Source organism: Narcine bancroftii, chromosome 3, assembly GCF_036971445.1.
Source record: "Narcine bancroftii isolate sNarBan1 chromosome 3, sNarBan1.hap1, whole genome shotgun sequence".
In the NCBI taxonomy this organism is placed as follows: Eukaryota; Metazoa; Chordata; class Chondrichthyes; order Torpediniformes; family Narcinidae; genus Narcine; species Narcine bancroftii.
The window spans coordinates 295,722,131-295,745,272 of record NC_091471.1 but is presented as its reverse complement, the minus strand read 5'-3'; the positions used below and the strand labels follow the sequence as shown (position 1 = coordinate 295,745,272).

Genomic DNA, 23,142 nt, shown 5'->3' with positions numbered 1-23,142 from the left:
TGATACCCCACAGTGAGAAACTGCTCCCTCACATCCACACCAGGTGGAAGGGTCTGATCTTCATATCTGTGGCATAGATCTTTCTACTTTACAACCTCTGTTAAAAAAATTAAGTGAAGTGACCTGCCTGCAGGAGCTGCTGAGAAAGCTTTGCTTTTTAATGCTTTGATGTATCTGAAGCATTTGTCTGCATTAACCCACACTCACTGCTTTCTGGGCATGGCATGTCTAGCAAATTGTTTGTTGAATTTATTGGTGACCAAACCATAGTCAGAATCAGGATCAGATTTTATTGTCATGAATAAGTCATGAAATTTGTTGCTTTGTGGCAGCGTCACAGTGCAAACATTCATATAAACCACCTTACAAAAATAAATAAAAATAATGCACGAAAAGTCATAGTAAGGCAGTGTTTTTGGTTCATTGTTCATTCAGGAATCTGATGACAGCGGGGAACAAACTGTCCTTGCGCTGTTGAGTCTTCAGGCTCCTATACCTTTTTCCTGTTGGTTGCAGAGTGAAGAGGGCATGGTCTGGCTGGTGGGGGTCCTTGAGGATAGAGGCTGCTTTCTTAAGACATCATCTCATGTAGATGTCCTCGATGGAGTGAAGCCCATGATGTTGCAGGCCAAGTTAAAAGCCCTCTGGAGATATTTCTTTCCTGAGCTTGGTACCCCTGTACCAGACAGTGATGCAACCAATAAGAATACTCTCCACACCTGTAGAATTTTTCGAGAGCAGTGGATCTCAACCTTTTTATTTCCACTCGCATACCACTTTAAATAATTCCTATTTAAGTGCTCTGTGATTAGTAAGGGATTACTTAAGGTGGTATGGGAGTGGGAAGGGAAGGTTGAGAATGCTCTAGACCACACATGTCAAACTCTGGGCTGCGGGCCAAATTTGGCCCGCGATATAATTATATTCGGCCCGCAAGATCATTTCAAAAATGTATTAGAGGTGGCCCGCCCTGCAGCGAGAGCCGATGCTGTTTTTTGGTCATGTTACCCCCACCATCCTCCCCCTTCATTGCACATCCTTCCCCATTGTAACACGAGAAATTGTAACACGAGAAGTCTGTCGATGTCATCAGCCGGCAAGCCAGTTGGAAGGCTCCCCGCACAACCAGTCACTTCTCCCACCTGTCGAGTGGTGCGGCGGATTGGCGAGCGCCTGTGATTTCCTGTTGGCGCGACGGGCATAGCAGGCTGCGCACAGCCCCCGGGCAGCGCGAGCCCCGCGCGACTGGCACCGGACGGCCCTTCCACAGCGCGAGCGCACTTCTCCCGGTCGCCACGGCCTTCAGCGCTTGCACCCGCGCGGACCCCAGGGACGGCTGGTTCGGCCCTGCACATGAAGAGAGAGATGGTGGCTGTCCGCAAAGGCTGATCGGCAGCGCGCTGGGCCTGAGTGGGTGGGTAAGCAGGGGTGGGCAGAGGGTGTAGGTGAGGAGTAATGGGCAGGGGAAGTTATGGTGGTGCGAGGGGCAGTTAGAGGGAGGGATGAGTAGAAGGAGTGGTGGATAGGGAAGAGATAAAAGGGGAGGGGCAGGGCGAGTAGGGGAGGGGTGATTAGAGGGTGAGAGACGGGTAGAGGGAGGAACAGGTTGAGGGGAGAGGCAGTAGAGGGGCGTGTATAGGATGGGGTGGGTAGAGGCAGAGCGAGTGGAGTGAGGGGTTGGCTAAAGGACTGGTCAGGTAGAGGGATGGTGGGTTGAGGGTGAATAGAGGCCTAGAGCCTGAGGAGTGAGCAGGAAATTCTGAGTCCTGATGCAGGCCAAAATGGACACAGCCTGTGAATGCTGACTACATCTCCACAGGGACCAAATATGTTTCCCTCAGGTCAAGCAAAGGGTGAACTTGAGCTACCTACTCCTGACCTGTAACATTATCCTCCTAAAGTTATATCCTAAAGTTTAACATTACATATGTTGAAAGAAGAGAAAACATGCAGATGTTGTTGAAAATTTTCAATAAATATTTAGTTCGGCCCTCGACTTAGTGCAAATTTTTAATTTTGGCCCTCCGTGAATTTGAGTTTGACACCCTATTTTTACTGAAATATTTTGCTTGAGAAAAACTGTCATTGGCCCACTTCCTTTGGAGTTCTGAAACAGTGCACATAATGAGCACGATGAAAACAGTGATTCTCAATCTTCCCTTCCCACTCACATACCTCCTTAAACAATCCCTTAATAATCACAGAGCACAAATGGCAGAGGGAATACTTAAAGTGGGATGTGAGTGGAAAGAAAAAGGTTGAAAACCACTGTGAGTCTTCGGTGACATACCAAAATTCCTCAAACACCTCACAAAGTCTAGCTTCTTGCAATCTTTCTTCATGATTTCATCAACATGGAGGCTCCAGGACAGATCCTTGGAGATATTGACACCCAGGAATTTGAAGTTCTTGACCCTCTCCATTACTGAGACTTCAATGAGCACGAGTTCGTGTTTTGCTGACTTTCTCCTGAAATCATCTCCTTGGTATTGCTAACGTTGAGAGCAAAGTTGTGCATGTGACACTGCTCAGCGAGCTGATCTATCTCCCTCCTGTACACTTCCCAATTGCCATTTGAGATTCTGTTGACAACTGTAAATTTGTAGATAGAATTGGAATTGTGCCTGGCCACACAGTCATGGGTATATAGTGGGCTAAACATGCATATTTGAGGTGCCCCTGTGTTGATAGTGAGGAGGAGACATTGTTTCAAATTTGTACTGACTATGGTCTTCCAATGAGGAAATCAAGGATCCAGTTGCAGAGGCTCAGGGTTTGGAGCCTTTTGACCAACATTGAGGGAATAATGGTGTCCAAGAGTGAGCTGTAGTCGAGGAAGAGCAGTCGTATGTATGAGTTGCTATTTTTGAGATGAGTGGAGAGCCCTGTGATATTGCATCTGCTGTGGAGCAGTTGTGACAATAGGTGAATTGAAGTGAGTCCTGTCCTTTGCTTAGGTACATTACTAATCTCTCAAAGCATTTCATCACAGTTGATGTTAGGGCGATAGTTGTCGAGGAAGCTCACTCTTCTCTTCTTGGATGATTGATGCCCTTTCGACTCCTTTTAATAGTAATGGCTCTTGGCAGGCAGAAATAATTTTTTGATACCTTTCCATCGCGTCACTCTCGTCCCCTCAATAACCTTCCCCTACTCTGTGCAGACTGTGGGCTTGGGGCTTCTGCCTATTCTCCTCTCATCCTTTGTAAAAATTTTTGGGGGTCATTTGCCCGCAGTAGCTGCTCAAACCTTCTTGTGGCTGTGTCACTCTGCTGTACATTGGGTTGGCAGTAAAGTGTACACTCCTCCCCAAGAAATAAAAAAAAGGGCATCATGAGGCCTGATGTCAGCAGTGCAGACGGTACTTAGTGCATCATTTTTAACCAATGAGAATCCGAATTCTTCATGAAGAAACTGGCCATATTTTACCGATATTCCACGATGACATTCCTCATTGTTATCATTACTTGTGTTTCTCATTATTGTAATAATGAAGGAGCACTAATACTTGAACAAACGGTACATGAAGATTAGAGCTTCCACCATTTCCAGGTGCTCCCTAAAAAGGTTCCGTGAGCGTTTGGGAAACCCTGCTCTACACTAATCCCATTTGCCTGCATTTGACCCCTATACATCTAAACCTTTCCTATCCACATATCTGCACATGTGGTGTCTTTTAAACACTGGTTTTCCCAGCCTCTGCCAGCTGTTCAAAAGACCAAACCCCCTCCCTCCACCGACTGAAAAAGTTGCCCCAGGTGCCATTTCAATCTATCCCCTCACACCTTAAATCTATGCCCTCTCAACTCCCCCACTCTGTGAAAATGATTTTGCCTACCTCCCCTATCTATGCTCCCTGTGGCTTTATTAACCTCCACAAGGCCATGTCTCAGCCTCCTTCACTGAGGGTAAACTCTGCTGGTCTCTTATAATTTAAGCCCTCCAATCTGTGAATCTTCGTTGTATTCCTCCTAGCTGAATAATAACTGTTCACCTTGGACAGAACAGACAAGAATCCACAAGGAAAACCTGTAAATAAAAGCTTGAAATGGGAACCCCTTTCCTGTAATGTGGAAGCAACAATACCCACTGCTGAGTCCAATAACAACCACAAAGTTTCAATCTTGAAAAAGGCTTTAACAGTAAGTCATGTCAAGTGTTATCAAACTGATACCTTTTCAGATATCAAAGCAGGTGACCAAATGTTAGTGAGAGGGAGGGTTGAAGGAGTGTCCCTTAGGATGAGGGTGAGGGATGGTGGCAGAGAGATTTAGGGGCAGGTGTCCATCATTGAAGCATGGCAGTGGTTAAATCACTGATGTGCCTGGGACTTTATCCATTGCTAGGCGTGGGCACTGCTGGGAGGCCACTTCTGATGCCATTCCTCTGATCTGAAAACACAAGCGGCCAGATTTGGTCAGATGCATCAGGTTGAATTTAAAGCAACCTGCTAATTTTATGATCTCTGCTCCAGATAGTACTTTAACTCTGGACTGTGGTGGATTAGCTATCACCCAGGCCCAAGGCAGAGCTTTAATGAGGGTCCTTCTGGCCTTGCCTCCCTGGCCCACAGCCCCCACCCTTCGACCGACACTGTGACTGTGGTAAAACATAGAAATGCTGGAGGAACTCAGCATCCACAGGAGGTAAAGATACCTTGAAGAAGTGCTCAGGCCTCAAACGCTGGTAATACATCTTTACTTCCTACGGACGCTGCAAAACCTGCCGAGTTCCTCCAGCATTTTGATTTTACAACTCAATTTACAGAAACAAGTTCATCTTCTCCCTTTCATTTGGTTAAGATTTCATTCAAAGCAATTTATAAATTTTCTAAAACTGTCTTTTTCTTTTTCAATATTTTTAGTTTTTATATAATTATACATACATAGAGAAAAAAGATTGATGCATAACACTAATACAGCTGTTTCAAAGTAAGCAAACTTTTAACAGATTTTTTTTAACCTTATACAATATTATTAATTCAAGGATATATTGAAAAGAAAAGAAAAATGAAAAAAGAGGGAAAAAATTAAAAATATGATTCTATATAATCCAAGCTCTAAACCATTCTGAAGTTGGACGGCAATATAAAGTTCACGACTGATATAAATAAGAAGAAATACAAATCCATGAGAATCACGTTACATAATTATCATTCCCACTAAAGGTTATGAAAGTAATTCAAAAAGGAGCCCCAAAAATTAGAAAAATTTAAATTTAAAACACTCTTTGAACATCTTATTTTCTCTAAAGTTAGATGTGACATTGATTAGGAGGCATCTTTCCATCTGATTAAAATTACTTGCTTTGCAATAAGAGAAGCAAAGGCTAATATATGATGTTGGGATGAAGACAATTTCACCACTTTCTGTTCAACCATCCCAAATAAGGCCATTAGCAGATGTGGTGTTAAGTTTGCAATAATAAAGTATTTGATAAAATATGGAAAACCTCTTCCCAATATTTGACTAGGGATGGACAAGACCAGAACATTGAGAATCGTCCTCATTCTTACATCTGTCACAAAGAGAGCTAACATTAGGATAAATATGAGCTAATTTAACTTTTGACATATAAGCTCTATACACAACTTTAAATTGTAGTAGTGAGTGACAGGCACATAGAGAAGATGTATTAATCAACTTAAAAATGGAATTCCCAGATTCTTCAGAAATTGAAATATGGAGATCCTGCTCCCATATCTTTTTAATTTTGTCCAATGAAGCTTGCCTTGATTTCAACAGAACGTCATATACAACAGATATTAACATTTTCTGAGATAGTTGAAGACTGTAAATTGTTTCTTTCAATTCATAACAGGAACCTGTGAAAGGTTTGATAATGGAGAAAATCCCTAATTTGCAAATACCTAAAAAAATGAGAATTTGGTAAATTAAATTTAGGAGAAAGTTGCTCAGCTATAGCAAGGTTATTATCAAAAAATAAATCATAAAAACATTTAATACCTAATCTAAACCATTCCTGAGTCCATCAAAGAAGCTTGAAAAATGTAGATTGATAGAATAGGACTAACAAGATGAAACCTATAGAGTTTAAAATGTTTTCTAAACTGAAACCAAATCCTAACTGTGATTGTTCTTCCAAAGAAAGAGTAGGTATTGTCAAACGGTCCAGAAAATTTATCAATGAAAAATCAGATTTATAAAGATCAAAATAATATTGTCTTGTAGCTAACTGCTACAAGCTATGGCTCTGCAGAGCCTGCAGCACAAGAGAGGTTATAGCTGTAAGCATGTTAGCTCAGAAAGAACATGTTGTTCCCAGAAAGAATGACACGAACCCCAGTTAAACCTGAGCTTTATTGGGCTCCCAGCCCTGCTTTTATTCTCAAACTGAGGTGCACTGATCAAAGCCCCCTCAGCGCTGATTGGTGCATTTGCAATCCACTTTCCTTGATAGGTCAGTTAGGCTCTTTCAGTTGTGGCCAATTGGAGCACTGTGGGCCTTGTGCAGCCTGCTGGATCGTCGCGTTTGTCCTTAATTTTGTGAGGCATCCGAGCTGTGAGGGGCCACCACAGTCTAAATGATTCATTAACTGCTACATGGTCTGTGGTAGCACTACCATCTTCCATCTGGATCTCCAGAATAAAACGTTTAGCAGCTAAACCTTGTAGCTGCTTTTCCAAAAGTTTACCCTGGTTATCACCGTGAATATAAAATTGACTTTTAACTTTTCTAAAGTTGTGTTTCGATAGGATGTCAAAAGCAAATCATATTTAGTTTTAAGCTCAATATGTTTTTTAAATATCTCAGATTTCAGAGTAAGGGAATATTGTTGGTCTAAAAGCTTTATTTGATTGGTAAGTGCAATCCTCTCAGCATTAGTCTCTTTTTTTCATTTTCGCCCTATACAAAATAATTTGTCCTCTAATATAAGCTTTAAAAGAATTCCAGACAATTAAGCTAGAAACCTCCGAATAAGAACTGTTATCAAAGAAAAATACAATTTGTTCCTACATAAATTTCAAAAAATTTGAATTGGAGAGTATAATTGAATTAAAGTCTAACAGATTGAGGTCAATCAGGAAAGCTCAGTGATAAAACCACCGGAGCGTGGTCTAAAATTACAATAGGCTCATATTTACATGAACTAATTAAATCAACTTAAAAATGGAATTTTTATTATTTATCAGTAAAAAAAAAGTGATCAATCCATGAATATGTATGATGGATACTAGAAAAAAAATTCCTTATCATTAGGATGGAGAAAATGCCATACATCTAAAACACCACACTTTAGCAAGAAAGAATGAATGAATAAGGCAGATTTATTTAATGAAGCTGTTTTAGAAGACAAACGGACTAAGACAGTTGAAGTCTCCACTCATTACCAGAGAATATAACTTTAAGTCCAGTAAGGAAGAAATGAAACATTTAAAAAAACCTGGATCATCAAACATTAGCAAAAGCAATCCTTCTTTTTCCATAAACAATAAGAAAATGACCATTTGTGGGAAAGACAACATTATGGTGAACAAAAGGAATAAATTAGTCAATTAAAATCAAATTCCCTCTGGCCTATGCCATAGAAGATGCAGGAAAGTGCTTCCAACATCGACAAAGACACGAAGTGTCATTCAAAGAGATATGTGGTTCTTTTTTAAAAAAAATTATTTATAGATGCCATACAATCAATTACATTACATACATTTCATTCACATTTCATACATGGCTTTTACAAGTTTAAAAAGGAAAATATTGTAGCAGCGGCTACACTGCTCCTGCAATAACACATGCAACCAGACGGGTTGAACTCAGGGAGCTGGGCTGCACTTATACACCCAGCCCGGACCTGGCTGAGAACTGTGCTGGAGGGCACTGATGTCATCTGGGCATCATGTGGTCCCCAGGCGCGGGTTTCTGAGCCCCGAGCTGAGAGGAAGTGAAACCCCTGACGGTGCTATTTTGGCCGGCTGCCCCACTGCGTGGCTTACAAGTGGGGCCAGTTCACCTGCCTTGTGGTGAGCCGCCACACAGCCCCCCCCCCCCCAAAACCGGCGGCAATGTTCTTTTTTGCTGGGCGACCTCGCTTCTTGGGCTGGGCAACGACCATGGGCTCGAGGTAGGATTGAGGTGCGCTGGCTTCAGCCTGTCCGTGGTAAACAGCTCATGCCTGCCGCCCAAGTCCAGCGTGAATGTTGAGCCGGAACGCTGTATAACCCTGTATGGCCCCTCGTACAGTCGCTGCAGAGGTGCTGCGGTCAGGCCCCGCCAAACGAAAATGAACTCTGCAGAAAGCAGCTCGCCAGGAATTTGAGTCGGGTGGGTGCCATGTCTGGGTGGCGGTAGGGGTTGGAAGGAGTCCAAGTGTGCCCTGAGGTAAGGAAGTAGTTCATGCGGCGACCGCTGGGAATTGTGAGGTGCATTGACGAACTCACCAGGTAGTTCCAGCAGCGCACCGTAGATCAGCTCAGCTGATGACGCCTGCAGATCTTCCTTGGGAGTGGAGCAGATTCCCAAGAGCACCCAAGGCAGTTCATCCGCCCAGTCGGGAGCGGTGAGGCAGGCCATGAGCGCCGATTTAAAGTGTCGGAGCAGACGTTCGACCAGTCCATTGGCCTGCGGGTAGTAGGCCATGGTGTGGTGTAGTTGTATCCCCAACCTGTTGGCAAACTGTGCCCAGAGCACAGATGTGAACTGGGTGCCCCGATTGCTGGTGACATGAGCCGGAACGCTGAATCGGGTGACCCAACCATGCAACAGGGCTCGGGAGCAGGAGTCGGTGGAGGTGTCGAGCATCGGGATCGCCTCAGGCCAGTGAGTGGTGCAGTCCACCACCGTAAACTGGTAACTGTTGTCCCGGGAAACGGGTAAGGGCCCGACAATGTCCACGTGAATGTGGCTGAACCGTTCCCAGACGTGCTCAAACTCCTGTACAGGCTCCCTGGTGTGCCTGTGCACCTTGGATATCTGGCAATGGGTGCATGTTCTGGCCCATCCCGCGATCTGTTTCTGCAGCCCATGCCATACGAACCGTTCCGCCACCATCCGGACCGTAGACCTGATGAATGGATGTGAAAGGTCGTGGACGTGATGGAAGACCTGCCTGTGCCACTGTTGCAGAACCACTGGCCGTGGGGTACCCAAGGAGATACCTCACAGGATGGTGCCTTCGCCGCTCAGAGTCGGGAGGTCTCAGAACTGCAGGCCGGTGATGGTGGTCTTGAAGGCCCTCGTCTCCTCATCAGCTTCCTAGTCCTGGGCGAACTGGTCGAAGTCAAGGCCAGGCATCAGTGCACAGATGGGCGGATGCGAGAGTGCATCGGCAACCACATTGTCCTTCCCTGCCTTGTGCAGAATGTCGGTGGTAAACTCTGACATGAAGGAGAGGTGACGCTGCTGGCGGGCCGACCAGGGATCCTTTGCCATCGTGAGCACCTGGATGAAGGGTTTGTGGTCGGTGAAGATGGTAAAAGTCCTTCCCTCCAAAAAATAGCGGAAATGCTGCACCACCAGGTACATGCCCAGTAACTTGCGGTCAAAGGCACTATACTTGCATTCCAGCGGGCGGAGCAGGTGGCTGAAGAATGCCAGCAGCTTCCAATGCCCATTCACCTCTACTCCAGGTGGCACTGATGGCTGTGGCAGAGGCATCGACAGAGAATGCCATATGCATGTCAGTGTGCAGGTGGGCGAGCATGGCGGCCTTCTTGAGGGCGTCCTTGGTGGCCTTGAATGCAGTGCAGGCTTCTGGGTTCCAAGTGAGCATCTTGTGCTTGGCTGCGATGAGGGTGAACAGCAGATGCATGATGAGCGCAGCTCCCGGGATAAAGCGATTGTAAAAGTTGACCATACCCGCGAACTCCTGCAGTCCTTTGAGGCTGTTCGGGTATGGGAACTCCCTGATGGCGGCAACCTTTGAAGTGGTGGGCGTGGCTCCTTCGGCTGTGATGTTATGGCCCAGGAACTGCATGGACTCTTTTCCGAACTGGCACTTGGCCGGGTTGATGGTAATGCTGAAGTCGGCCAGCCGGGAGAAAAGGGCATGTAGGTGGGCCTTGTGTTGTGCCCGGTCCTTGCTGGCGATAAGGATGTCGTCCAAATAAATAAAGACGAAATCCAAGTCCCTGCTGACAGAGTCCATGAGGCGCTGGAAGGTCTGAGCGGCGTTCTTGAGCCCGAATGGCATGCACAGGAATTCGAACAGGCCAAAGGGGGTGATGATGGCCATCTTGGGTATGTCCTCAGGGTGCACCGGGATCTGGTGATATCCACGTACCATGTCAACCTTGGAGAAGACCCTCACGCCGTGCAGGTTGGCTGTAAAGTCCTGGAAGTGAGGGATGGGGTAATGGCTAATTGAGCCATCGATAGTCTCCGCAGGGATGCCAGCCGCCGGAGGCTTTCGGGACCAGGTGGAGCGGCGAGGCCCATGGGCTGTCGGACTGCCGAATGATCCCCAGCTCCAACAGGTGCGAAAACTCCTCCTTCGCTACCTGGAGCTTGTCAGGCGGAAGCCGGCAGGCCCAGGGTGAGGATATGGTGGAACACCCCGTGGCGCAGCGAGGTCAGTTCCTGGATTCAATGGCTGTGGCCGGTATGACACTGATCTGGGCTCCAGTGTCAATGAGGAACTGCCGGCTGACTGAGTCCCGCAGGTAGAGAAGGCCGTGTCCTTGTCGGTTAGCCTGGTCGTTGCTCTGGAACGAGCAGGGCTGACGACACTTCCGAGCCTTGGCTCCCCAGCGGTGGTGGTAGAAGCAGAGGCCTGAAGCGGATGCTGTGGCCTTGGTTATGCTCTTGGGGGCCCCCTGCAGGGGCCGGGTGCTCTACTGCAGCACTAGGGGTGGGCTTGGCGGGGTCATTCCCGTGCCTCATGACCTGTGGGACCACTGATCCTTCCGAGAGTTGCGTGAGCCATAGATCTTGGGCCTTCTGGGCGACCTTCCTCAGGTCAATGAAGCTCTCCTGAACAAGCAGTGGGCGGATGTCCCTGGGCATATGTTCGAGGAAGGTACACTCGAAAAATGGGCAGTTGGTGTGCTCACCCATGAGTCCGAACATCTCGTCCATCAGTTCCATCAGGGACCTGTCCCCCAGGGTATCGAGGTGCAGCACCCAAGCGGCACATTGGTGTCTGGATAGTCTGAAGGACCCGGTAAGCACTTGCTTGGTGGTCTCATACTTGTCCTCGGCGGGTGGGTGCTGAACAAGGTGCAGCACGCATCTGGCCATGGCCTGGTTCAGGGCAGCAATCACATGGTAGAATTTGGTTGTGTCGGACGAAATCTGGCGGAGGTGAAACTGGGCCTCCGCGTGGACGAACCAGGTCTCCGGCTCCTGAACCAGAATTCAGACAGTTTCACAGTTATAACACTGATCCCAGGCTCGCTCATGATGGGTTCAAAGACGTTTGAACCAGTTGGGGTCACCAATTGTAGTGGCGGCTACACTACTCCTGCAATAACACTCGCAACCAGACGGTTTGAGCTTAATGAGCAGACTAGTTTATTGCAGGCTGCTGGGCTGCACTTATACTCCCAGCCCGGACCTGGCTGAGAACAGTGCTGGAGGGCGCTGACGTCATCCGGACATCACTTGGTCTCCAAGCGCGGGTTTCTGAGCCCCGAGCTGGAAGGAAGGGAAACCCCCTGACGGCGCCATTTTGGCCGGCTGCCCCGCCGCGTGGCTTACAAGCGGGGCCGGTTTGCCTGCCTTGTGGTGAGCCGCCACAATATAAAGAAAAAAAAGAAAAGAAGGCCCCCCCCAAACCTACCCAATCCCCAAGAACCCCAAGAAAAAAAAGAAAAAAAGAACCTAAGCCTCAAAAAAACTGCAAGAAATTTAAAAAGAGAAAATGGAATGGATATTTAAAAAAAGTTTGTAGAAAGATTACTTAAACCAGCATGTTATAACAAATACAAATATATAAACTTTATGTTTTAAATCAATTCTAAATATTAAATTCCAATATATCCAATATTAATCATAATTAATCATATCTCTATTAAGAATCTCATTATCTCTTCCATCATCCAATTTAAATTTCAGTTTTGAATCAATTCTCTAAAGTAAAATAAAACATCAATATGATTAATATAACTCCATTCATAGACATATATTAATATTGGCGCTAAAGAATATAGCACCACCCCCTCTATCATGTGGGATGTGGGCCATTACCAAAATGAGCCCATGAACAGCGGCAGATGGACTCCAGCACCCTTCACCTCCCAGGTGTTACATCAGAACAAAGTCTCTAATTTATTCATTCATTACCTCATTCCGAATAATTCCCTCTCATTTTCTCGGCCTATTAAAGGCAAAATTTCCATAGAATCTGATGCCTGTTTGTAATCCATAAAAAAAATATTTTTCCCACCCGTTAATACAATTTTCATTGTTGCTGGGTAATGTAACATAAACTTTTATCCCTTTTCCCAATTATTTTTATTGACTTCATTAAACTGCCTCCTTTTAGCCAACAACTTGTAGTAATGTCCAAATAAAAGAAACCCGTTGCACCACGATATTCAAGTGGACTTTTCTTTATTCTTACTTTTTCTACTGCAAAGGTTAAAATCTTTTCCTCGTCTTGATATTTTGAGCGAGGTTTCTCATTTGATTGCAGCCATGGTCTGAGGGCTCTATGTGCTTTTTCAATTTTAATTAGAACTTCAAATTGATTTACTCTCAGAACCTTAGGTATCTATCTTTGGAGAAGCTTAATCATGTCATGCTTTTCTCCTCCATCCTCCAAACCAACAATTTTAATATTGCTTTTCCAACTAAAATTTTCCATCTTATCGATTTTTTTTCTGAATTTATCTTTCTCTCAACAATTTCTTCCACAACTTCAGACTCCAATTTTTCCAGCTTCTCCTTTACATTTTCAACCTTTCGTAACTTCCTGATTTTTCTCACCCTTTCGTTCTTGTACTCACATCATGTTTGTTGCTAACTACTTGTATTTTTCATTCATATCCTTAGCCTCAGATCTTAAATATTTTATTTCTTTTTGCATTATCTTCATATGATTCCACCTTTCCCATACCATCTCTTGTTATTCACCATCGATGTTCTCTTTATTCTTCTGTTTCGCCTTAGGTTTCATATTTAACATTTTCATTCACTGAAGTAACTTCTTCAGATCTTATTCCCTCTTGTCTTTGTTCCATACTTTTTGCTAAGTATTTTTTCAAATCCTTCATAAACTGACGAAACTGTGAAAAAACCTTCCTGTTGTCACTGGAATTAATCGTCACTTGAATTCGATTGTCTGTCCTTGCTTAAAGAATTTGCTTTCCATGGCCCGGTGCCATCTTCCCCAGCCTGCAGGCTGGTTAGATTTGCTGCTGTACCTAGAAACTAAACTCTCTGATGGGCCCTGGTCATCACTCCAGTTCTGAGATTTCTCTGCATCAAAGGCCTCCCTTCATACTTAAGAGCAACACCTTCATCTGCTCCAGCAACAATACTTCTTTTCTTCAGAGGCAATTTAGAAGGTAAATGGATTGTTCTTATATTCTTCCTTCATATTTTAATCTCTGATTACTTCATTTAGATAATCATTTTCTTCTGTTTTCCCGGGAGTTATAGGATCCAACATTCTACCTCCTCCTCATCACGTGACTTTCCCCGGATAAGTGCTTCTTGTCAAAATATATGTCAGCCTGTTTAATGGGCATAAATATTTTATAGCACTTAATAGGATGATTTATATCATGGGTATTCCAACTCACAACATTAATAACTTTACTCATATTAACCAAGTTAAAAGTAAAGATATTTGAAAAAGAATTAATAAACTGAATAATTCTATTTGGCTGAGAGATTGGAAAAGCTTGACTCAAGAAGGAATGAAAGTAATTGTAAATCCATCACAGCAATGTCAAAAAGGAACCAAAAGCAAATCCTCCATCCTGGTTTCTACAACTGTCACATGAATAATAACAGATCAAATATTGCAGCAATGAAGGAATGAATTAGGCTTTCATTTATTAATAAAACTTGATAATGCAAAATCACAGTACAATGATTAAAAACGTAGACAATTAATGTTCAAACAATCGCTATCACTTTTGATATATTATTTAGTATAAATATTAAACTGTGATTTAGTTTAATATTATATAAATCCAACAATAAATTTAATGTGCAATCTTTTTTTTGCTGACTGACAATTTCAACAAAATTTCAACAAAAGTGGTGGGTCTATCCCCCATCCCAGTGGGCGTGGAGTGGTCAGCATCCCTTGTCCTGCTGGGCAAGAAGAGATCCCTGTCCCCATCCCGCTGAGCAGGGAGAGGTCGCCGGGCTGCTCAGACTGGATGGGAGACCGCAGAAATCTTCCCTGGCCCCAGGTGCAGACGCGGGGAGGAAGGGTGGATAGTGGAGTGATACCAGTTACATAGAATGCTGGTTGATGAGTTGATTTTGGAGTTAAGATTGGAAACGTTAAACCAACAATATAAAGATGAAAAAGTTGCAACTGCAGAATCCAAATTGGATTATTGATATCTTGACTGCAGCCTTTGCATAGCAGTTGTGAACGGTGTCAGAAATAGTCTAATAAATTATTCAAACCAAACAAGCTGAGAAATCATGAACAAGAACCTAAACAATTAATCAGTGGTAAGAAAGTAACTTTCCCACAAACTGTGTTAACAGGTGAATAGTCTTCAAATGATTATGACAGTTTCTCACTTATATTCCCGCTGTTTCTGGTAGCCGGCTCCAAAGATTTTGTAGGGTGACAAGCTGGTCCTCGATGCTGGGAGGATGCCGTTGGCAGCTGCGGCAGCCGCTGCTATGGCTAGCCCGGCTTCAGCAACCCTCCTCTGGCATACATGTACTGCAACTCCCTGGCATTGTTCTCTTCTTGCGCTCACTGCCGGCGGAGAGCCTCCTGTGCTGCCATGACTCGCTGCCTCTTGGCACACATGCAATCCCTCCAGCAGCAGAAGGGCTTGTGACCCTTGATCACTGAGACCCCGCCATGGTTGCGACAATCGGCAGATTTCGGTGTTCAGGTATAGGAGGTGCAATACCTGCACCCACACCTCCTCCTCACCACGATCCGAGGTCCCAAACAGACTTTCCAGGTGAAGCAACACTGTACCTCCAAAGAACTCATTTACTGCATCCGGTGCACCCTTTGTGGCCTTCTTTACATCGGAGAAGCCAGTTGCAGATTAGGAGATTGCTTCACTTAGCACCTCCTCTCCATCCGTAACAAAAGCGACCTTCCCGTAGCCAATCATTTCAATTCTGAGTCACACTCTCAAGCTCACATATCTGTCCATGGCCTTTCACACTACCCCACCCTGACCACCCACAGATTGGAGGAACAACACCTCATTTTTTGTCTGGGCACCCTCCAACCCTAGGGCATGAATATTGAGTTCACAGCATTCCACTACTCAACTTGATTTTTCCCACTTACCCCCCCCCCCCACATCTAGTTATTCCAGTTCCTACTTCCTTTCTCTCTCCACCTAGCCTAGGCTCCTCTCACCACCCTGCGGTGTTCCCCCCTCCACCTATCATCTCCTACCCTCACCACCCCCCTTCCCCCCCTTTGTTCATACATCTCTCATGTTCCCCCACACCTTGATGAAGGGCTCAAGCCTGAAATGTTGGTGATGTATCTTCATATTTGCTACATAAAGGCACTGTTGACCTGCTGAGTTTCTCCAGCATTTTTTCAGATTCCAGAAGATGTTGCCAGAATTGAAGGACATTAGTTATGAAGTGAGATTAAACAGGCTGGTCTTGTTTTCCCTTGGGTGAAGGAAGCTAAGGGAGACCTGATGATGAGATATAAGATTGTAGGAGGCATCGGTGGGATTGATAACACTGGGCAACAATTATTTTTCAAAAGGTTTTCTTCCTTAAAAAAGAATTGGGGATTATGATGGACAACTTCAAGCTGAACACAAAGATAATTTCAGATTTGTTGTATCGCGTAGGCAGTTGGAGAAACATTAAATTAACTTTTATTGAATTTAACACATTTAATCACATAATGATGCTGACATATTGCATTAGTTCAACTGACTTAAAGAATGTTTTGCTATTGATTTTTGTTTGTACTCAGCATCTGATGCCTCTCATGTTAGTGTCCAACAATAGTTGTTCTGCATTGATGGATTCCAGTTGCCCTGATATCGCTTTTCAATGGTTGCAATGTACCATTGCTGTATACTCATGGTCCCTTCCATTTTCCAAGTTGACATTATACATTTTTTTGCTATTGCTAAGGCTATCATAATGAATTTTTTTTTTGCACCTTATCCAATTTGAGGCCTAATTCTCTACTTCTTATGTTACTTAAAAAAAAAATCTCTGGTTTTTTTTGTATGTTATTTTTTGTAATTTTATTTAGTATCTGATTTAATTCTTCCCAAAACGTATTTACTTTTGTACATACCCAAGTTGCATGTAGTGTTCCCATTTCCTTCTTACAGCGAAAACATCTATCTGATAATGTTGAATCCCATTTTTTTAATTTTTGAGGAGTGATATATAACCTGTGTAACCAATTATACTGTATCATATGTAATCTTGTGTTTATTGTATTTTTCAGAGTTCCAGAACATAACTTTTCCCATACTTCATTTTTTATCTTTATGTTTAGATCCTTTTCCCACTTCTGCTTAGGTTTATAGTTTATTTCATTTTCCTTATCTTGCAGCTTGATGTACATGTTGGTTATAAATCTTTTAATTATCAAAGCTGCTTCCTTCAGGTAATCTCAGGCTGTTTCCCAATTTATCCTTTAAATAAGCTTTCAATTGATGATATGCAAACATTGTACCATGAGTTATTCCATATTTGTACTTCAACTGTTCAAATGTTAATAAATTATTTCCCAAAAAACAATTTTCTATCTTTTGATTCCTTTTCTCTCCCATTCTCTAAAGGAAAGGTTGTCTATTGTAAAAGGGATTAGCGGATTTTGCGTCAATAGTAATTTTGGTATTTGATCATTCGTTTTATTCCTTTCTAAGTGGATCTGTGGATCTTCTTCCATCGATTAAGTAAATGATGCAGTACTGGTGAGTTTTTATATTGCACCAGCTTTTCATCCCACTTATAAAGTATATGTTCCGGTACCTTTACCCCTATTTTATCTAGTTCTATCTTAGTCCAGTCTGGTTTTTCCCTTGTCTGGTAAAAATCTGATAAATATCTTAATTATGTGGCTCTATAATAATTTTTAAAATTTGGTAACTGCAAACCACCTTGATTATACCTCTCTGCTAATTTATCTAATGCTACCCTTGAATTCCTCCTTTTCCACAAGAATTTCCTTATTATTTTCTTTAGTTCCATAAAAAAAATTTCTGTTAAAGGAATTGGTAACGTTTGAAATAAGTATTGTATCCTCGGGAACACGTTCATTTTAATGCAGTTTACCCTCCTTATCAAAGTTAGCGGTAATTCTTTCCAATGTTCTAAGTCTTCCTGCAAATTCTTTATTAGTGGCTGATAATTTAGTTTGTACAAGTGGCTTAAGTTATTATCTAACCTGATCCCTAGGTATCGGATTGCTTGTGCTTGCCATTTATATGGTGATTCTTTTTTAAATTCTGTATAATCAGTGTTACTCATTGGCATCACTTCACTTTTATTTGCGTTGATCTTGTACCCTGATATTTCTCCATATTCCTTCAATTTCTTATGTAATTCTTTTACTGATACCTCTGGTTCTGTTAAGTATACTATTGATGTCATCTGCAAATAAGCTGATTTTATACTCCTTCTCCTTTATTTTTATCCCTTTTATTTTATTTTCTATTCTTATCAGTTCTGCCAAAGGTTCTATTGCTCAGGTGAACAATGAGGGGGATAGTGGACATTCCTGTCTCGTTGACCTACTTAATTTCCACATCCATTTACTGTTATCTTCACCAACGGTCCATTATACAATGCTTTAATCCAATTTATATTTTTTTCTGGTAGATTGAACTTCTGTAATACTTTAAATAAGTAATTCCACTCTACTCTGTCAAAGGCTTTTTCTGCATTTAGAGTAACAGCCACTGTTGGTTTCTTATTTCCTTAAACTGCGTGGATTAGATTAATAAGTACAACCGGCCAATCTGTATGCTAATAATTTTGCTATTATCTTATAATCTGAATTAAGTAGAGATATTGGTCAAAATGATGCTGGTGTTAATGGATCCTTCCCCGTCTTTGGTATTACTGTAATTATTGCTGTCTTACATGAATCTGGGAAGTTTTGTATTTCTTCTTTCTGGTTCATTACTTCCAGAAGAGGAGGAATTAATAACTCTTTAAATGTTTTGTAGAATTCCATTGGAAATCCATCCTCTCCTGGTGTTTTATTGTTTGTGAGCTTTTTTAATATATCCTGTATTTCCTCTATTTCAAATGGTTTTATCAGTTTATTTTGTTCCTCTTCTTGCAATTCCGGCAATTCAATTTTAGTTAAAAATTCCTCTATTTTGTCATCTTTCCCCTCATTCTCAGTTTGATACAATTGTTCATAAAATTCCTTAAAATTTTCATTAATCTCTGTTGGATTATATGTAATTTGTTTGTCCTTTTTCCTTGATACCAGTATCGTTCTTTTAGTCTGTTCTGTTTTAAGTTGCTAGGCTAATATTTTATGTGTTTTTTCTCCCAGTTCGTAATACTTTTGCTTTGTTTTCAATATGTTCTTCTCCACCTTGCACGTTTGTAATGTTTCATATTTTATTCTGTTTGTCCGCCAATTCTCTCCTTTTCATTATATCATCCCTTTTTACTAGTTCCTTTTCTGTACTTACTATCTCCCTTTCCAACTGCTCTATTTCCCGATTGTAGTCCTCTTTCATCTTAGTTTCATAACTTATTATCTGCCCTCTAATGAAGGCTTTTATTGCATCCCATATTATAAATTTGTCTTTCACTGATCCTGTGTTTAATTCAAAATATGTTTTAATTTGGCATTCAATAAACTCCCTAAATTCATGTCTTTTAAGTAGCATGGAGTTTAGCCTCCATTTATATGTTCTTGGTGGTGTGTCCTCCAGTTCTATTGCTAATAATAGGGGTGAATGATCTGATAGTAGTCTAGCTTTATACTAAGTTTTTCTAACTCTCCCTTGAATATGGGCTGACAACAAAAACATATCAATCTTTGAGTAAGTTTTGTGTCTACTTGAATAATATGAAAATCCCTTCTCTCTTGGGTGTTGCCTCCTCCATATATCCATAAGTTTCATTTCCTGCATTGATTTAACTATAAATTTGGCTACTTTATTCTTTTTACTTGTCCAATAGGAAATTTTTAAGGTGATTTCCATGATCAGCAGCCCAAAATCCACAAAATCCACCCAAAAGTGTTCTGGTAGCAAAACCTTTGTTGCCCAGTGTAGTCAGAATCTCTTTCCCTGATAGCAGTGTCAAAAATAAGAGAGCACATGTTCAGGGGAAAGGAAGGATGTTTAAAGGGGATTTAAAGGGTAGGTTTTTACACAGTGGTTGATGTTAGAACTTGCTTCCAGAGGAAGTGAGGGACACATCAAAACATTTAAAGGATAGGCAAGGCACGGTAGGTTATGAACCTAATACTTGCAAGCGGGATTGGTGTGTATTGGCAGAAAGATCATGAAGTGGCTGAAGGGACCGTCTGAATGATCTCTGCTCACTTCAGATATCAAAGAATGTCTGGGAGGTCGGGTTAACTGGACTGCCTTGGGCCAATGTTTCAGTTGGTACCATTTGATTATTTTTGTTGTGACTGGAGTGATTCCTTGGAGTTGCTGTTTGTAATTTTGTTTCACGCTCATCTCACCACCTTGTGAGAAAGACATTTATGTAAAACTAGATTAACGAAGCTTTGCAAAACCATCACAACTTTAAAAAATAAACAAGAGAGACTGCAGATGGTGGAAAATTGGAAAAACAGAAAATACTGGAGGAACTCATCAGATCAGGCAGCATGCATGGAAGGCAGTGGTTGACATTGGGCCCAGACCCTTCATTTAGCGCCTGCCTTTTGCTGCCTGACCCATTGAGTTCCACCAGCATTTTGTGTGTTTCTTTGCTACCTAGGAAGTCATTTCAATGTCACATTAGTAAGTCTTTTGTTCTTTCCTGTGGTGCCATTGATAAGTGGACCCCTCGCCTTCCTCCAACTATGGGTTCAAAAGGAAAAGTGAGTTCATTCAGGTTGTTTCATTCAACAACATCTCCTTAGAAACTAATTGCCGGGGTTTCCATGAAGGCCAGTGACCTGATACATTATTTCTCTGTAGAATCTGCCTGACCTGCTGTGTTTTCAGGTCTATGATTTTGCATTTGCAGTATTTGATTTGCATTTGAAGGTTTCAGTCATGAGGATCTTGACTTTCCCATTATTGACTGGGATTACCTTAATGTACAAGGCTCAGTTAGGGTGGAATTTTTAAAATGCATCCAAGAGATTTTTTTTGAGGCACATGTAAAGTTTTACGAGGCAGGGGGCTGTCCTCCACCTCATCTGAACGAATATACACGGACAAGTGATAGAAGTGTCTGTGCAGGAACCTTAGGGAACAGTGACCAGAGTTCAGTCAGTTTCAAGGAGGTCATGGGAAAGGATAAAGTTGTTCCTCGAATCCGGGCTCTAACTGGTAGAAGGCAGATTTCAATAGTCTGAGAAAGGTGAGGGAGAGAGGGAGTGGAGTAGCTGCTGTTGGAAAAGCAACATCTGATCAGTGGGAGACATTAAAGAGTTCAGATCCAGCATGAAGAGTTCAGATCCAGCATGAAGAGTTCAGATCCAGCATGTCCCTGCAGATGTAAGAGACAAAGATGGTAAGATTAGGGAGCTCTGGTTCTTAAAAGTTATTGAAGGGCTGATCAATGAAAATATAGAAGTTGTATGTCAGGCGCAGAAATTGGGATTGATCATGTTGTTGCAGGCTTGTTGTGTCTTCAGGAGAGAAAAAGAAATTAGGAGGGTTAAAAAGAAGCAAGAAATGACCAAGGTAAGCAGGCTTAAGGAGAATCCTAAAACTTTTTGCGAGGTATATTGGAAGCAAGAAGCTGGTGAGGGAAGGAGTGGACCCCTCAGGGACCAGAATAGTAGTTTGTGCATGGAACCAGATCCTAATGAATTCTTCTCAGCAGTATTCACCCAGGGAGAAGGACGTGGACATTCTTATTGAATATCAGGCTAGGCACAAAGGGCTGAATGGCCTCCTCTGCTTCTATTGGTTATCTGGCTGCTGATGTCCAGCCATTAATCCAGTTGTTTCTGCTTCTGCTCCGCAGCTGCTGATGGCTTGAGGAGCAGTCTCACAGGGATTCACGGACAACAGCAACCTGCAGTAGCGGAAGGCAGTGGAGGGGACTCCAGCCTTGTCTCCACGTCTTGGCAATTTCCACGGAGAAAGTGGTCCCATCACCTGAAGCCATCCACACAGCAAGGTCTACGGCCTGCTCCGGATCAGGCAGGCCACTCTGGGGAGTTCCAGAGCTATGAGGAAGAGGGGCCAGGAGACCAGGACAGTCCCACAACACAGGCATCACACCAAACTCCCAGGTCTATCTCAGCCAGACCGACTCGACAGACACTGAACCTTGCAGTCAGCAGTCCATGGCCTGAGGATAGAGTGGCTGACCCGCCACCCATCATGTCCTGGGACATCAAGGAATCTAACGAGCTGCCTCGGTTGGAGAAGCAGACCACAGCTGGGGAAACCACCAAATGGGAGCAGTTCCAGGGAAGTGTGGTAACCAGACCAGTGTATGTGGATCTTAATAGAAAACTTGGTGGTCCACCACCAACCTCAATGGAGAGCAGAAGCTTTGCCACAGGACCTGTGGAGGTTGCAGGCCGACTGTTTCTGGAGGAGTGGACAGGAGAGAGCTCGGGTGCTTTTACCCTAACGGAACCAACCAATCCTAAAGGTAGCCTCCCCTCTCACATCCATTCCTCTCTTATTCCTCTCCTTCCTTTCCTCATCCCCTCCATTCATCCTCTCATCAATGTTGTATAAACCATTAGTTAGACCACTCTTGGAGTACTGAACACCATTCTAGTCACCACAATACAGAAAGGAAGTGATAGCAGTAGAGACTCACCTGGATGTTGCCTGGAATGGAGGGCTGTGGTTATGTGGACAGATTGGATAGTCTGTGATTATTCTCTCTGGAATGTGGGAGGCTAGAGGGTAACACGAGGTCCCAGAACAGAGGTGTCTCGAACTAGAGGGTATGGGTTAAAGATGAGAGGGAGAAATTTAAAGGGATCTTTGGGGCAGGTTTTTCCACAAAGAGAGGTGAATATCTGGAATCAGTAACCTCATCTGTGCTAATCCACACTGAATGGTGGGCAAGGAGATGGCAGGTCTTCATGGCATAGAACGTGTCGCATCCCAGAAACAGCTGCCAGCTGGGGACTGCAAGGGAGAGAGTGAGCTTCTCAGGGCAGTTGCTGCAGCTGTGACTGACAAGCACCCAGCTCCTGTGATGGGCAAGCCCCTGGCTCCTGTAACTGACAAGCCCCTGACTCCTGTGCCTGTCAAGCCCTCAGCTCCTGAGACGGATAAGCCCCCGACTCTCGTGACTGACAAGCCCCTGGCTCCTGTGACTGACAATCCCCCTGCTCCTGTGACTAAGAACACCTTGGCTCCTGTGACGAACAAGCACCCAGCTCCTAGCTCCTGTGACTGACAAGCCCACGACTTCTGTGACTGACAAGCCCCCGGCTCCTGTGACTGATAAGCCCCCGGCTCCTGTGACTGACAAGCCCTCAGCTCCTGAGACGGATAAACCCCTGACTCCCATGACTGACAAGCCCTCGGCTCCTGTGACTGACAAGCCCCCGGCTCCCGTGACTGACAAGCCCCAGGCTCCTGTGACTGACAAGCCCCCGGCTTCTGTGACTGACAAGCCCCCGGCTCCCATGACTGACAACCCCCCAGTTCCTGAGACTGACAAACTCCTGGCTCCTTTGACTGACAATCCCCTGGCTCCAGTGACTGACAAACTCCTGACTTCTGATGGGCTGAGGTCTGGAAAATGTCTGGTGAGATGCATTGGTTTAAATTTTCCAAAAATCCTCAGGTTGGGGTAAATTCAAATGTAACTCTTTATTCAGGAGGAAACTATAAGGCAGTGAGATTAACATCTGCTTTGGGACAAATGTTGGAAGGCATCATCCAAAATGTGGTAGCTCAG

At 43.5% G+C, this 23,142-nt stretch overlaps 1 protein-coding gene across 2 annotated transcripts in view; it reads left to right on the top strand.

Annotated features, from left to right (window-relative positions):
• The window catches only part of ncanb (neurocan b), a 173,551-nt gene that overhangs the window by 120,239 nt on the left and 30,170 nt on the right, over positions 1 to 23,142 (top strand). For both annotated transcript variants that reach the window (XM_069928553.1, XM_069928552.1), the window contains exon 9: positions 21,232 to 21,870. In XM_069928553.1, the coding sequence (XP_069784654.1) occupies positions 21,232 to 21,870 (639 nt within the window). The remainder of the gene's footprint in view (positions 1 to 21,231; positions 21,871 to 23,142) is intronic.